Below are 17,452 nucleotides of genomic sequence, written 5' to 3'. Positions count from 1 at the left end.
TTTTGTCTTTGACCAGAACTTTGCACCTTTTGATGTAAATGTTTGAGTACAGGGTTTTGTTATTTCTGTATTCCATTATAATGACAATTGCAACAACTGAATTCTGCAAGATACTGTTCTTAATTATACTAACTTTTTTGCCAAAGCTGAGATGCTGAAAATTTTTTTTGCCTGCACTACTGACTTCTATATCGGTCCGCTAATACCAGCGGTGGAAAAAGTACCCAATTGTCATACTTGAGTAAAAGTATAGATACACTTTTACTTGAGTCATTTTCTATTAAGATAAGTCAACCAGTAAAATACTACTTGAGTAAAAGTCTATAAGTATTTGGTTCTAAATATACTTAAGTATCAAAAGTAAAAGTATAAATTATTTCAAATTACTTATATTAAGCAAAGCAGATGGCACCATTTTCTTGTTTTTAAAATGTACAGATAGCCAGGGGCACACTCCAACACTCAGACAAGTCCGCCAGTTCAGAGGCAGTAGGGATGACAAGGGATTTTCTCTTGATAAGTGTGTGAATTGGACCATTTTCCTGTCCTGCTAAGCATTCAAAATGTAACTTCTGGGTGTCAAAATTTAGGGAGTGAAAAGTGCGTTTTTTTTTTTAGGAATGTAGTAAAGTAAATGTTGCCCAAAATATAAATAGTAATGTACAGATACCCCAAAAAACGAGTAGTACTTTAAAGTATTTTTACTTAAGTACTTTACACCACTGGCCAATACTAGTTAAGGCTCAGTGCACTACTTTTGCGAAAAATATATATTTTTTAACATTTTATTTTTTTATTCAGATTTTTCAGGAGGTGCTACAGCACCCTAAGCATCCCTACTTCCCACAGCTATGGTTGATGAGCTTCTGCATGGTCCAGTAACTCATGAAGCCCTCTCATTAATGTATTATTGTCTTGTCAAAGTTAATTATACAGGGATATCTATGGAGTTTTTTTTCCTTCGGACAGCATGTTTAAGTTTAGCTCTCGAGAACTCCAAGGGGGCTTACAGCCAGTTCCCCTCTTGTGTTCTCAGCTGAAGGTATGGTCCACAGCTGGCTCCATGTGAACTACAATCCTGACGCTCTGTTTAACATTTAGAAACGTTATTAATCCTCACTTGCGATACCGTTTTGGAAACTTTTGGAACGTAACTTTTATATAAGCGAGAACAAATATTTCAAATACAAAAGATAAACTTAATGTACTTGTATGCAGTTTAGCAAAGTTGCACCAGGCTTTGTTTTGACACAGCATCGGCTACGATACATCCTCATCTTGCCCTCGCATTTCCATTCTACCATTCCATATTTCCTGGTGCAACTTTGATAAACTGCATACAGTAAGTGTATATTTTGTATTCGAAAAAAAACGAATATTGCTCATATGAGGTGTATTTGCATTTAAACAGAGCATTTGGCCAGGGCTGGGAATTTGCCTCATGCAGCATAATAGCTATGTGGAATGAGTGTTAGAGTCATGTGCTACCACGCAGTCGTGGGTGAACAGGGAGTACAGGAGGGGACTAAGCACGCACCCCTGAGGGCCCCAGTGTTGAGGGTCAGCATGGTGGATGTATTGTTTCCTACCCTCACCCTCTACCATTTCCATGCCATATTGGCTTAGATAACCAAATGCATGAATTTGATTGCTACCCAATTTAAGCATCCATTTCCATAAACAGTTTACATGATAATAATAATAATAATGTACCTGTTTATTATCAAGGGGTAAACATAAATTCAGTCCATAAAAAATTACCCTGCAGACACACTGTCCCAGAATGCATCTTGACAATATGGTCTTTGAAAAAAGCAGCGCGGCTAATTCAAGATGGCGGAGATGGACCAGCTAGACGAGAGTAAGTAACAACACGATTTTAACAACACTTTTAAACTAACAATATAATTATGTGAGGAAATGTTTACTTTAGAACCTTGTATGTGTAACTGTTATTAACTGAATACTTGTCGCACTTTTTTCCTGAAGCGTTTGTAAACTCGTTTTCTAGACGCAAAAGCTAGTGAGCTAACGCTTGTTAGCAAGTTAGCTTGGGAAGCTAGCTGCTTACCGAGCTAACAAGCGTTAGCTCACATTAGTACGCTAGCTAGCTGCTCTAAAAATAATTAGGCGATTGCCATTATGGCTAACTAAAGGTTAGCATGCTTGTTGCCCGTTAGCTAACAACCCAGAAATCTAACGTTAACTAGCTGAGCTTTGTTTACTTGATTTGAGTATTTGTATCTAACTTACTTAGCTACATTTAGCCAACTGTTAGCGAGTTACATACATTAAACACTGTTCCCTAAAATAAATAATTCGTATAGGTGTCTCGCTGTTTAAACATCTCAAAACAAATCGCCTATTCAGCAGTCTTATCTGTCAAGACACTGACAGAGCAGCCCTCTAATGGGTGATGTGAGGGGTCATACTGCTGGCTAGCTGTCATATTGTTCTGGTAACTGTCCTAGCCACAATAACTGCCAATTTCCTAGGTATTTAACAAACATCGATTGTAGAGAGTTGAAATATGAAAACGGTTAGACCACCTGCTATTCTTTCTATTTGTACCTAGCTAACTACCTTTGTCTAACAAAGTAGCCTCTCAATAATTGACCTTGGGTTATTGGGTTAATAAAGATTACATTCTCTCCAATGAGCATTGTTTTGTCACAGCACTTTTAGTATGTGTGTATACAGATGCCCCTGGGCTATATGGGGACTGCTGACTGGAGCTCATCTCCTCCTCACTATGACACACCACATTTTGGATTCTCACAAATATTACATTTTATATGACCTATGGGTTTTCTTATATAGTGCTTGTAGAAAGCCTACACCCCCCTGCCCCCCCTTTCAAAATAAAATGTTTACCTTTTGTTAAATTATAGCCTGAATAAATACATTTCCACCCCCATTGATCTACACAGCCTACCAGACAACTTTCAAGTGAGAAATATCCTGGAATGTTTTAGAAAATCAAACTCTTAAACAAGTGTCCACCCCCTTTTAAAATAAATCTTAAATTAGCTCAGGTGTAACCAATCACCTTCAAAATCGCAAAACCGCCCAAGTTAATTAGCCTCCACCTGTGTTAAATTGTAGTTATTCATGTGATTTCAGGATGATTTCAGGATAAATTCAGCAGTTCCTGTATGTTCCCTCTGCTGGGTTGGACATTGCAGAGCAAAAACTTAACCATGAGCACCAATGAGCTTTGAAAAGAACTCCAGGACAAAGTTGTGGAAAGGCACAGATCAGGGGATAGGTATAAAAAAGACCTAAAATATCCCTTGGAGCACGGTCAAGATGATTGTATTAAGTGGAAGGTGTATGGCATCGCCAAGACCCTACCTAGATCAGGCTTTCCTTCTAAACGGGATGACTGAGCAAGTAGGAGACTGATCAGAGAGGCTGCCAAGAGTCCAAAGGCAACTTTGAAAGAGCTACAGGATTTTATGGCCAAGACTGGTCAAAGTCTGTAAAAGGGAAAGGGGATACCCTAGTCCGAAATAGGTTAAATTGTGTTCGACACAACTCCTCTGAATCAGAGAGGTGCGGGGTGGCAAGAAGGAAGCCATTACTCAAGAAAGCCCACCTTGAATCCTGTTTTGAAGTATAAAAATAAAAAAAGCCATGTCAAAGTGTTGTGGTCTGACGAAACTACAATTGAAATGCAAAGCGTTACGTTTATCAGGATGAAAGGGAAAATTAATCGAGCAATGTACAGAAAAGTCCTTGAGGGAAAACCTGCTGCCCTCTGCAAGAAAGTTGAAACTGGGATGGAAGTTCACCTTTTCAGCATGACATCACAATGACCCGATGTACACAGCCAAAGCTATAGTGGAATAAAAAGGTAAATGTCCCAGTCAGAGCCCGGACCTAAATCCAATCGAAAATGTGTGGCATGACTTCGATTGCTGTCCTAATGAACTTGACAGAGCTTGAACAGTTTTGTAAAGAATAGTCAAATATCGCCAAATCTAGGCACTGACAGAACAAAATGTTAAAAGTACAAGGGGTTTAGACTTTCCATAGGCACTGTACATTCTGTTTATTGGGAACACCCATCTAGTACTGGGTTGGACCCCTCGTTGCCTCCAGATCAGCTAGAATTCTTCTGGGAATGGATTCTAAAAAGTATGACTTTCAAATGTTTCTCAGTTGGTATCAAGGGACCTAACGTGTGGCAGAATTTCTTCCCACACGATTACACCATCGCTACCAGCCTGTACTGTCGACACCATTTAGGATGGGGCCATGGACTCATGCTGCTTATGCCAAATCCTGCCATCATCATGACTCAACGGGATTCGTTGGACCAGGCAATGTTTTTCCACTCAATTGTGTTGCTCATGTGCCCACTTGAGCCGCTTCTAGTTTTTAGCTGATAGGAATGGAACCGGTGAGTTGTGCGTTCTGAGATGCCATACTGCGCCGCTATATGCCTGTTTGTCGCCCGCCTGTTAGCTTGCAAGATTCTTGCCCTTCTCCTTCGACCTTGCTCATCAACATGCTGTTTTCGTCCACAAGACTGCCGCTGACTGGAGGTTTTTTGTTTGTCGCACCATTCTCGGTAAACCCTAGACACTGTTGCGTGTGAAAAGCCCGGAGGCCAGCCATTTCTGAGATACTGGAACCGGTGCACCTGCCACTGACCACCATACACGCTCAGTCTCTTAAGTCACTCGTTTTGCCCATTGTAACGTTCAACCAAACAGTAACTGGATGCCTGTCTTCCTGCTGTATATAGCAAGCCATGGCCACCTGACTCACTGTCTGTAGGAGTGAAACATGAGTATGTAAATCCAAAATCATGAATAAAGTCACTCAATCCTCAAACACCATCAAATGAGAGAAAGGATGAATAGGAATGCAGGATTTAGTTTAAGTGGAGGACAAATTCCAAGTCAGTCTAGGATCATTCCCCCTCTTCTCTTGATTGCAGGCTCTTCAGCAGAGGCGCTAGTCAGTCTGAAAGGTACTGTAGCTTAACACATTGCATTTATTATCCCTGTCTGTGTATTTAACCTATGTATTACATATACTGCATGCCCATGTTGACTGTGTTTTTCCAAAAAGGTTGGAGATGTCAGTCCCTCATTGGATTAGGAGTCTTTAAAAGTCTCTATTTACAAGCTTAAAAATGCAAGACACAGGTGATGTGTCAGACTCGGAACTAAGCCCATTTGAACTCTTAACTTGTCAATTGTTATAGTCTTAGACCATCAATGTGCTTTATTCACTGATGTCATTGTCTGATGTGGTAAGTATGAAGGTCTAGGTAGTTAACTCTCCTTTCCTGTAAGACTATACTGATTGCAGAAGACTTAATAGGCGAAATCAATAATGTGGAAACCAGTCCTTTCACCTATGGCAGGGCTTGACATTAACTTTTTTTAGCCACTTGTCCTTTGGACAAGTAGGACTGATTTTGTTTTTTACTTGTCCGAAACCTCAAGTCACACCATGGGCCAAAAAGGTGACAGAAAATTGTGTTGTATGATACAAGGAACCCCTTCACAATAACATTCATTATTATTGACAATGGAAGGCTGCTGGTCTCTGATCCATGTATAATACAGTATCTCCTGGTTATGTGGCCTTGAGCCCCCCATAAGATACTGCACTGATAAGCTGTCAACCCTCCATCTGGAGAGCTACCAGGTGTGCAGGCTTTGGCTCCAACCCTACTCAAACACACCAGTCAGCTTATCAAAGTCCTGTTGAGCAGCTGATTTAAAACATTTTTACAATGTGGTGTTTTCGAGCAGGGTTGGCGTAAAAGCCTGCACACCCAGTAGCTCTCCTGGAATCTCCTGGAGGATGGTTGGCCACCCTGCAATATTACTTTTTATGTATTTTATAAAATAATTCCCTCATTCAATGAACCAGGGATCAAATGGCTATGGTGGGCGAGGAAGCGAACTGAGATGTTTATCTATTTGTAAGATTAAAATATTCAGTGTTCAGGAAAGATCTTGACAGGATAGGAGTTACTTGTCAATAGGGTTGGGCACTATCCATACCTTCATACTGTGCCTGTTGCCATCCTGGGATAATTTGTTAATGGTAGTAATACCATAGGGGTGCTATTTTTGTAAATATTTTTTTCAAATGTAAAAAAAGACCCAAAAATGTCACTTAACAGAATTTTTACAAAATGCTAACAAGTAACGTTACTAAGGAATCCCCATTGCGGATGCTAGGTAAATACTGATGTCCAGAGAGGACTTATGAATAAATGTGGGGCATTTTAAGCCCCGAACAATACTTTGCCAGAATTACATGGCCAGTATTGAATAGAGGAGAATCATAGCCAATTTTGAGCGCTTGAGGGACAGTTTTACAACTGGAGTAAGAAGCAATGGTTTCATCAACTGTCTGCCGTTTGTGGATATACACGAGTGCCGGTGGAAAGTTATTTTAGGATATCGGACATGACAATGACATTAATACATGCTAATAGTTAACTAGTGAGAACCAACTATACAATATGTTTTGAATTGGCCATCTAGTTAGTCTGTATGTCATTATTTTACTTGCTGCACAAATGGCTCTCCCTCTCTTCTGGCAACTGCCTGCTAGCACACACCAGGATTTTCATTGCTGACCAAAAATGTGCTATAACTGGGCAAATAACTCACTAATTAGCAATGAATATCAACAAATGTGCACACGTGGCTCGCTTTAATCTCAAAACCGCATCTCGCGACTGCATGATTGAAAGACCCATGCCTGTAATTATACTCCGATGCAATTTGCAGAGATTGGGAGGACAGTATGCAACACATTGCATCCAGAGGATACTGATCCAATTCTGATTGAAGTAGCCACTTTTTTTTTTAAACGTGCGTCATTTTTTTTTTTTACTTGTCCATTTGGACAATCTTATTGCATTGTTTTTGTCCGACAATTTAATAACTTTCCCTGGGCAAGGGGACAAGCGTTAATTTCAAGCCCTGTATGGTCATGAAGTAAGGATACTAGGAAAGGAAGACATTTCAGAGTTTTGTGAAATAGACAATGAGAGAGCAGTGGTGATTTGTAAGATTTAATCTATTTTTGATAACGCCACATTTTGTGCATCTCCAGAGGGCAGTCTGTCAAATACTTTGAATGAGAAGCAAACAAAAGCTCACAACACGAGAGGAAGACACACCTTGGTGTCCATGGAAACGGTGAGATGTCCAATCTAGCCCTTCATCACATCTATCCTTTGAAACTCTAGGTCTCATTGATTTATCTGGTGATTCAATCACTGTTAATTAAGTGGACACTAGTCTTATCAGCACTTCCCATGAGCAGTTTGTCCAAGTTACCCTCAATGTTCTGATTTGCACAATCAGTTCTACCTTGACACTTAATTTGTATTCTAAACAAATCAGTGCCCCTGTTTCATCATAGATGGGGTAGGTGTGTGCCATAAGCAATACTATCTGCACATTTGAAAAACATTTTTATAAAGCATTGACATTATTCTCACCGATATGCTGACCCTCCTGTCCCTGTGTCTAGCCCACACGGAGCTCCAAGAGGAGCAGACTGTTCAGAGAGGAGGAGGAGCAGCGCCTCCCATCCAGATCCCCTAGAAGGAGCCAGAGGGTCACCTCTGTACCCCAGGTATAACTCTGACTCACACAGCTGGGCAAAGCAAACTTTGTTGCTTCTGTAAAATAAATGCCTTGCTTTTGGCCTGCATCGTTGTCCTATCCCCTCATTGCAAATACACAGCCTTCTTTAAACCCAGAGGAGGTGACAGCATTGCCTCCTATAGATCAACTACTACAGCACAGGATAACCCAGATGTGCTTTTGTAAACTATTTAGTGACTTCATTCTTGTTCATTTGTTTTGATTGTTTTCTTTCAGAAGTTTGCTAATGTGACGACCCCAGATAAGAAAGTGTCTCAGAGAATCGGGCTGAGGTTGAGAAACCTTCTCAAACTTCCTAAAGCACACAAATGGTGCATCTACGAGTGGTTCTATTCTAACATAGACGGGTAAGCTACACTACCACGACAGCTGTATAACTTACACACACACACCCAGGGTGGAATTCCTTTGACTTCTGACACCTTTTCCTCCACCCAGACCTTTATTTGAAGGTGACAATGACTTCTGCCTGTGCCTGAAAGAGTCCTTTCCCAACCTGAAGACCAGGAAGTTGACCCGTGTGGAGTGGGGTACAATCAGGAGACTGATGGGGAAACCCAGACGGTATTGTTCATTATTACAGCACATTCTCTTTTTAAAGACTGACCTTCCAAATCTGGTTTGCATTTATTTATTTCCTTTTGAAGTGAATAGATTGTCCCCATGAATATCCCTTTGTTTTTTATTATTTCGAGACACCAATGGTGCACATCTTATGGACATCATGGATTCTCAGGGAAATATCCTGGAATGTTAATTAAAGAAACCTTCTTTGGTTGTCTTTCACGCACACCAAGTATACCAACTTTTTGTGTCTAATTGACTTAGTTAAATGTTCCCCTTTAGGTGTTCGTCTGCGTTCTTTGCTGAGGAGCGGACTGCGCTGAGACAGAAGAGGCAGAAGATGCGTATGCTGCAGCAGAGGAAGTTTTTCGACGTGGCACACTGCAAAGACCTCCCCGACGAGATCCCCCTGCCGCTCGTCATAGGAACCAAAGTCACCGGTAAAACACTGTAGTGATGGCAACCAAAATAACTTGTTAAATACCAGCAGCCCCTACCCTAAATGTAGCTATCAGCAAACCTGTAGTCATAGCACCCAAAGTCCCCTTTAAATCTCCAGATTAGATGGATTCTGTGTGTTCCAGCTCGTCTTAGGGGAGTCCATGACGGCCTGTTCACTGGGCAGATCGATGCCGTGGATACGGGCGCTGCCACTTACCGTGTGACCTTTGACCGGAATGGGCTGGGCACACACACCGTGCCTGATTACGAAGTGCTGGTACGCCTGGTCTTCATTACTCATTCAGCATTGGCATGTTAGAATGAGGGATTCTGACCTCGGCAAACATCAAACACACAGAGAAACCAGAGTCTGTCCATTACCAGCAGTGCTGTTATCAACTTAAAAAGCAAAACATTTAGAAAAATCCTTCAATCACACACGCTATCAGTAGGAATTCACAAGGGAACAAGAAAAAGACAATGCCAAAAAATTACTTCCTGCTGTATTACCAACGATATGGTTGATTTAATTCTGTTGTTTTTTCACCCTCCAGAGTAATGAGCCCAACGAGACCATGCCCATCTCAACCTTCGCACAGAAACTGAGACCCTCCCGCTTCCAGAACTTCATGACCCCTCCCAGAGTGACCTACCCCTCCGCCACCACACCAGTCGTCATGGTAAGAAGGAAACGGTGCACATTGTACAGTACCAGTCAAAATTTGACACACCTACTCAATCCAGGGTTTTTCTTTATTTTCACTATTTTCTACATTATAGAATAATAGTGAAGACATCAAAACTATGAAATAATAAATATGGAATACTGTAGTAACCCCCCAAAAAAATTAACAAATCAAAATATATTTTATATTTGAGATTCTTCAAATAGCCACCCTTTGCCTTGATGACAGATTTTCACACTCTTGGCATTCTCTCAACTAGCTTCATGCAGGGATGCAAACTAGTCACCTTTTGGTGAAATTCGCCTCAAAATAGGTGACCACCGTGATTCGTGTAGATCCGATGAGAAAGGTTTGTGCGGGGATGCTTTGGATCACTACTGGCTGTAAGAGAACGAGTGATGCGCCTTTGGAGCAATACTGGCTGTATCCAAGGTTCAGCCAATCGTTCACATAACAATAGAATGCAGCACGCTACTTAAGAGAGACTCGACAACCAAGGTGCTAGTTACAGCATCAGCGCATGCTGAAAGAGCAGAGAGTGGAATGGCAATTTACCAGCTACAGCAGCGTGTCCCCTGAAAGATAACAAAGAGGTAGGCAAGAAGCCTGCCCACCGAGATGGGGGTGGGAAGGTGCTGAACGGTACTTCATACGCTGTAACCGAAAAACACCTGGCATTTGGAAAGTTTGCGCTGAGGAAGAAAGTGTGGCAGAACAAGCATTGTTTAGAGGCGAAAGAAACGCACACCTATTAAGGTGAGGTGCTGGCAAGCGGAACACTTAAAAAAATAAAAATAAGAGCTGCACACTCTAGGAGCTCAGATGCAAAAGTAGTTATGTCCAGCGTTTCGACAGACACGCTGTCTTCATCAGGGTATAATGACAAACACTGTGGGGTGACTCATTTATATAGTGTCAAAAGACACACAGGTGTCTGTAGTCATGACAGGGTGTGGCCTGATATCATTGGTTAATTCTCATATAAAATAGCATACAAAAAACATAAATGGATAGCGTACGATCATAGATACAAACATTTACAATAGCAAAATCACAAGAATGGCTTCCGATCAAAGTCTACGTTGAGACCGAAGGGAGCAAGGGTCTTTAAATTAAAGATCCAAGCAGCCTCTCGTTTTAAACAATAAATTGTCGAGGTCAGTCACCCCCTCTCCTAGGGAGGGTGACATGTTCGATGCCAATATAACGTAGAGACGAAATCGAGTGGTTTTCTTCCAAAAAGTGAGCCGTAACTGGGTTAGTCGAGTTTTTGCAACTAATGGTGCTATGATTCTCCAAGATACGTACTTCTAATTAGCGATTAAAAAAAATATATATATTTTACCCACATAATTTTTACCACAAGGACAAATTATAAGATAAATAACTCCCTTAGTGGAGCACGTGATGACACCTTTGATTGGGATCTGTTACCCTGTTTGGGGGTGTTTTGAAGGATCTACATTTATCAGTGCCATTACATTTGAGCACAGCCATTACACTTGTAGTTTCCATCCATTAGGGGCGCAAATAGACGTTGTGCAGGGATATCTTGGTGGTAAATCAGAGTTTACCAATTGATCTCTGAGGTTTCTGCCCCGCGAGAATACGACCAAGGGAAGGCCCGAAAACACATTACCGATACTATCATCGGATCTTAGAATGTGCCAATGTTTGAACGATTCCCTTAATTTGTTAAGAGCACTTTGAATAGCGGGTATTTAGAACGCAAGATTGCTTATTTTTGCGAGACTGACCTTGAAAAACGTCATGTTTTGAACAAGTGTTAGCATTTTTAAGTACATTGCTACAGTAGCTGGATCGATGTTCACGTTGGCTAGCCAGAGAAATGTTGAGCAATATTTGCCAATTTAACTGATCACATAATTTGAGTTTATGGTGTGAAAATTAGCTGGCTAATAAGGTCAAACAGTTAACGTTAGCTTGTCTGATGTTGTGACGTTAGCTAGCTAACGTTAGTAACCTAACCATTCCGTATAGTATTAACTGGTATACGACTCCTTGCCGTTGTGCCGAAAATCTCCCCCCTGCTAGAACCCCCCCCCATTATTCTACAATGTGCTCTTCTGGCACATTGTAGAATAATGTCCAAAGGCAGAAACTGTACAATGTAATGTGCATTGTAGCCCAAATATGTTTTTGTTGTGTTGAACTTGACAGTAACATGTGAGTGAGGGGGGATTATTAAATGTTTTACTCGGTGAACGTTATTTTTGCACACATGTAGCCTTGTGCACTTGATCGACGTCTACTATAGTGGCAACTATAATAGAGCAAAAATAGAATGCCTGGTTCATTCTATTTCTACTTTAAGATGTTTTTTTCACAAGTGCAATATTTAGATGTGTGTGGTCACAAGCGTTCTATTATAAAGGCTGTCATGGCTAACTGCAATATTAGTGTATTGTTTGTTTTTTATCAAGACTTGAGTGTCATTTGCAGTCTAGGCAACAAATAACATTGGATTGCTTTCTTTAAAAAAATATTAGCTGTGAGTTAGGTTCACGTTAACCACTTTATTTTACACAGACTGATCATGTAGATCATATTCTTTGTTGTTTAATTAGTTAACCTGCATTTCCCCTAGCAGGGATTTTTTTTTTTTTTTTTTTTGCATGTTTCAGTACAACAACAAAAGTTGCCTTTTTGGGCCCTCACCAGTTTGCATCCCTGTTAATGAGGTTGTCACCTGGAATGCATTTCAATTAACAGGTGTGCCTTTTAAAAGTTATTTTGTGGAATTTCTTCCCTTCTTAATGCGTTTGATCCAATCAGTTGTTGTGACAAGGTAGGGGTGGTATACATAAGATAGCCCTATTTGGTGAAAGACCAAATCCATATTATGGCAAGAACAGTTCAAATAAGCATAAAGTAATGATGGAATGTGGTTTCTCTAAGACATGAAGGTCAGTCAATCCGGAAATTGTCAAGAACTTTGAAAGTTTCTTCAAGTGCAGTAGCAAAAACCAAGCGCTGTGATGAAAACTGACTCACATGAGGACTGCCACAGGAAAGGAAGACCCTGAGTTACCTCTGCTGCAGAGGATAAGTTCATTAGTTACCAGCCTCAGAAATTGCAGCCCAAATAAATGCTTCACAGAGTTCAAGTAACAGACACATCTCAACTTCAACTGTTCAGAGGAGACTGTGTGAATCAGGCCTTCATGGTGGAATTGCTGCAAAGAAATCACTACTGAAGGACAGCAATAAGAAGATACTTGCTTCAGCCAAGAAACACGAGGAATTTACATTAGACGGGTAGAAAGTTATCCTCGGGTCTGGAGTCCAAATTTGACATTTTTGGTTCCAACCACCATGGCTTCATGAGACGTGGTGTGGGTGAACGGATGATCTCCGCATGTGTATTTCCTACCGTAAAGCATGGAGGAGGAGATGTTATGGTGTGGGGGTGCTTTGCTGCTGACACTGTCTGTGATCTATTTAGAATTCAAGGCACACTTAACCAGCATGGCTCCAAAGCATTCTGCAGCAATACGCCATCCCATCTGGTTTGCGCTTAGTGGGACTATCATTTGTTTTTCAACAGGACAATGACCCAACACACCTCCAGGCAATATAAGGGCTATTTAACCAAGAATGAGGGTGATGGAGTGCTGCATCAGATGACCTGGCCTCCACAATCACCCAACCTCAACCCAAATGAGATGAGTTGGAATGCAGAGTGAAAGAAAAGCAGCCAACAAGTGCTCAGAACACCTTCAAGACTGTTGGAAAAGCATTCCTCATGAAGTTGGTTGAGAGAGTGCAAAGCAGTCATCAAGAAAAAGGGTGGCTACTTTGAAGAATAGAAAATATATTTTGATTTGGTCATGGGTGAACCTCAGCCACGCTAAAGGTCCTAAAGTATATAACCGCCATCGATAAGAGACCTTACTGTGCAGCCGTATTCATCGACCTGGCCAAGGCTTTCGACTCTGTCAATCACCACATTCTTATTGGCAGACTCAACAGCCTTGGTTTCTCAAATGATTGCCTCGCCTGGTTCACCAACTACTTCTCAGAGTTCAGTGTGTCAAGTCGAAGGGCCCATTGTCCGGACATCTGGCAGTCTCTATGGGGGTGCCACAGGGTTCAATTCTCGGGCCGACTCTCTTCTCTGTATACATTAATGATGTTGCTCTTGCTGCTGGTGATTCTCTGATCAACCTCTACGCAGACGACACCATTCTGTATACTTCTGGCCACTCTTTGGACACTGTATTAACTAACCTCCAGACGAGCTTCAATGCCATACAACTCTCCTTCCGTGGGCTCCAACTGCTCTTAAATGCAAGTAAAACTAAATGCATGCTCTTCAACCGATCGCTGCCCGCCCGTCCAGCATCACTACTCTGGACGGTTCTGACTTAGAATATGTGGACAACTACAAATACCTAGGTGTCTGGTTAGACTAAACTCTCCTTCCAGACTCACATCAAACATCTCTAATCAAAAGTTAAATCTAGAATTGGCTTCCTATTTCGCAACAAAGCATCCTTTTACTCATGCTGCCAAACATACCCTCGTAAAACTGACCATCCTACCGATCCTAGACTTCGGTGATGTAATTTACAAAATAGCCTCCAATACCCTACTCAACAAATTGGATGCAGTCTATCACAGTGCCATCCGTTTTGTCGCCAAAGCCCCATATACTACCCACCACTGCGACCTGTATGTTCTCGTTGGCTGGCCCTCGTTTCATACTCGTCACCAAACCCACTGGCTACAGGTTATCTACAAGTCTCTGCTAGGTCTCTGACGCCTTATCTCAACTCACTGGTCACCATAGCAGCACCCACCTGTAGCACGCACCCCAGCAGGTATATCTCACTGGTCACCCCCAAAGCCAATTCCTCCTTTGGTCGTCTTTCCTTCCTGTTCTCTGATGCCAATGACTGGAATGAACTGCAAAAATCTCTGAAGCTGGAGACTCATATCTCCCTCACTAGCTTTAAGCACCAGCTGTCAGAGCAGCTCACAGATCACTGCACCTGTACATAGCCCATCTGTAAACAGCCCATCCAACTACCTCATCCCCATACTGTATTTATTTATTTATCTCGCTCCTTTGCACCCCAGTATCTCTACTTGCACATTCATCTTCTGCACATTCTACCATTCCAGTGTTTAATTGCTATATTGTAATTACTTCGCCACCATGGCCTATTTAATGCCTTACCTCTTATCCTACCTCATTTGCACATGCTGTATATAGACTTTTCTACTGTATTATTGATTGTATGTTTGTTTATTCCATGTAACTCTGTGTTGTGTCAAACTGCTTTGCTTTATCTTGGCCAGGTTGCAGTTGCAAATAAGAACTTGTTCTCAACTAGCCTACCTGGTTTAAATAAAGGTGAAATTTAAAAAAATAATAAATGGTTTTATACTTTTTTTGGTTTCTACATGATTCCATATGTGTTATTTCATAGTTTGATGTCTTCACTATTATTCTACAATGTAGAAAATAGTAAAAATAAAGAAAAACCCTTGAATGAATAGGTGTCAACTTTTGACTGGTACTGTAGTTTCATCACTTCTAATCATTCATTTCTGAATGATGTAATCTGGGATACTGGTTAGGTGATGTCTTTACTGTTTTATTTGTGATAATTTGAGATCACTTTGAATGGTACATATACTTCTACTGCTATAACATGATTATGACTGACCTTTGTCTCTCAATTGAAATCAATATTGCTTTGCTTATTTGCCATTGGAATTTACACATATTCCTGTGACAGGACAATGATCCCCTCATCAGCCAGTCTCCATGGAAAAACAAACTCCCTGGAGCGGACGGGGACACGCTTGGAGGGTTCCCTGTCAAGTTCCTCGTCCAAGTGGTCAGTCTTCCTGTCTTGGCTTTGCTTCTAGGATAATATAGCATAATGTGAAGGTAAATGTCCCACTAAGAATCTCTCCCTCCTAGACGAGGCTCTCCAAGATCCTCATGATCAAGAAAGAACACGTCAAGCACTTGAAGGATATGAACGCAGAAGCTGAAAAACTGGTAGATTCCCAGAAAATACTAAGACCGTATTATGACAGAATATGTTCCTAACAGTGTATTCCGTCATAGAAATTGTAAATATATACAACTTAACATTGAATTGTGTTGTGTGTTTGTAGAAGTCGTGCTCGATGCCTATAGGCCTAGAGTTCCAGAAGCGTTATGCCACCACAGTACTGGAGCTGGAGCAGCTCAATAAGGACCTGAACAAGGTGCTGCACGAGGTCCAGCAGTTCTGCTACGAGGTGACGACACACTGGCACATCTTTCGATCTACTCTCTGTAAAGGGGCTATATTTGATTGTCTTGCAGCTAGACGTGTAACAGATCGCCTTACCTCCTAGGAGTGTACTTAGCAAGAAGGCATGAGACGAGCAAAACATCGCCAATAGTCGTTTTTAGATTATCCTCAATGAAGGGTGTCTAATGATGCTATACCGATAAATTGCATAGTTGTTTACAAAGCTTAAATTAGCATCTTTCCCTTTGGCTGGTCCCAGAACAGTTTATACAAGAATATGAATCGACGCATCTATTTCCCTCTGTCCTCTCCAGCTGGCCCCAGATCAGGGCATGGCTCCTGCGGACCGGCCCACAGAGCTGCGTCAGCGCTGTGAGGAGGAGGCCAAGGAGATGGTGCAGCAGACCAACACCCTCCGTGACGACCAGCAGTGCGTCTCCAACGCCAGCCTCACACACCTCATCTCAGGCCTCACTGCCTTACTGCTGCAGATCAAGGTTAGTGTATGGTGTGCTCACACAGCATCACAGCACTACTCTATTTATTTGTTTGCCTGAGCATGTATTTGTTTGTTTCAGTGCCTGGCTGAGGGAGGAGACCTGAACTCCTTTGAATTTAAATCACTCACTGACTCTCTGAATGACATAAAGAGCTCAATAGACCCCTCCAACCTCAGGTGAGTGCCTCTACAGTTCACATCCATTCTGCCCAATATTTCATCCTATTTAGCGCTATGAGGGGAGATGGATGACTGTGATGGAAGACTTTTAAAGGAAGGGATAGAAGATGGCAGGTGCATGTTCACCTGGTCTTAATGTTTGTCCTGTCCTGCCTGTGCAGTTGCTTCCAGAACAACGTAGAAATTCACGTAGCCCACATCCAGAGTGGTCTGAGTCAGCTGGGAAACCTACACGCCTTTGCAGCCAACAACACCAACACGGTCTGAACACACAGAAAAAGAGAGCGGCCTGGTCAGCATCAACTAAGTGGAACATGCACACTATCTCGAGTGACTGTGAAAGAAGAGGTCGGTTTGTGGCTCCCCTGACTTTCAAACAAAAAGCCCCCACTGAAATGATCTGGCTCAACATGTAGGCTGTTTCTGAGGTTGTGGGGAAATATCCTTTTCTCACAGCTGTCTGTCATCCACATGTTTGATTTTATTGTATATATGTCTTTGAAAATGACTTGTTTACTGTAATGAACACAGACAAAATGTCATGTCAAACCGACCCTGGTCTATAGACTAGACTTTGGTCACTGCAAGAATTCACAACACACTTTGTTGTAGATTTATTCTATGGTCTCATGTGCCAAACAGTACCTATTATAATCCATATTTATTTTTAAGAGTTGGTGATAAAACAAGATTTTGGAGCTTCCCTTTGTGAGTCAATGTTTTGTGTTCCTTTACTCCACTGGTAGTAAGCACAGGGTAGGCTAAAGAATGTTTTGTAAAATTGTTTATTGTAGATATTTGTACAATACCTTTGAGTACTCTGATTTATCGTTAACATTTCTGTAACATACTCGGAGATGGCTTTTGTAATTGTGTGCACTGAAGAGATTTTTGTATTTTTGTAAAATGCGAGTTCTGGTTTTTGATGCAAATTGATTGGCAGCCTCGAATAGGGCATTGTTGAAGCATCAGACCGACATGTAACCTAAATTCAAACAATACTAAGGTGAAAAATGTTTGTTTCCAGAATTTCTCCAGTTCACCTTTTTTTGTTTTGTAAATCTGTATATGGGAATTTGTAAATATTCCTTGCTCTCATTTTATATTAAACATATAGCCAAGAAAACTGTCATGATTTTGTGACAATTG

At 41.4% G+C, this 17,452-nt stretch overlaps 1 protein-coding gene across 2 annotated transcripts; it reads left to right on the top strand.

Moving 5' to 3' along the window:
* Nucleotides 1-1,791: 1,791 nt before the first annotated feature.
* Nucleotides 1,792-17,429, top strand: lin9 (lin-9 DREAM MuvB core complex component). Of its 2 annotated transcripts, none has more exons than XM_029746074.1 (15): nt 1,792-1,861; nt 4,949-4,981; nt 7,096-7,181; nt 7,519-7,623; nt 7,875-8,002; nt 8,094-8,219; nt 8,502-8,659; nt 8,804-8,937; nt 9,215-9,340; nt 15,115-15,216; nt 15,303-15,383; nt 15,503-15,628; nt 15,939-16,121; nt 16,203-16,300; nt 16,465-17,429. In XM_029746074.1, exons 1-15 carry the CDS (start codon nt 1,834-1,836, stop codon nt 16,568-16,570), a joined length of 1,620 nt encoding a protein of 539 aa, XP_029601934.1. In that variant the 5' UTR covers nt 1,792-1,833; the 3' UTR covers nt 16,571-17,429. The 2 variants fall into 2 exon arrangements, with proteins under 2 accessions (XP_029601934.1, XP_029601892.1); XM_029746032.1 differs by having other exon boundaries at nt 7,872-8,002.
* The last annotated feature ends 23 nt before the right edge of the window (nt 17,430-17,452 follow it).

The sequence above is a fragment of the Salmo trutta genome, chromosome 1 (assembly GCF_901001165.1).
Source record: "Salmo trutta chromosome 1, fSalTru1.1, whole genome shotgun sequence".
NCBI lineage: Eukaryota > Metazoa > Chordata > Actinopteri > Salmoniformes > Salmonidae > Salmo > Salmo trutta.
This window is presented reverse-complemented; position numbering and strand designations above follow the sequence as displayed.

Bases quoted from the DNA above. Each gene is read 5' to 3' on its own strand.
- lin9 (XM_029746032.1), top strand. From the start codon at position 1,834: ATGGCGGAGATGGACCAGCTAGACGAGA. The intron at 8,938-9,214 runs GTACGCCTGGTC...TTCACCCTCCAG, and splicing joins TGCCTGATTACGAAGTGCTG to AGTAATGAGCCCAACGAGAC. The intron at 15,217-15,302 runs GTCAGTCTTCCT...TCTCCCTCCTAG, and splicing joins TCAAGTTCCTCGTCCAAGTG to ACGAGGCTCTCCAAGATCCT.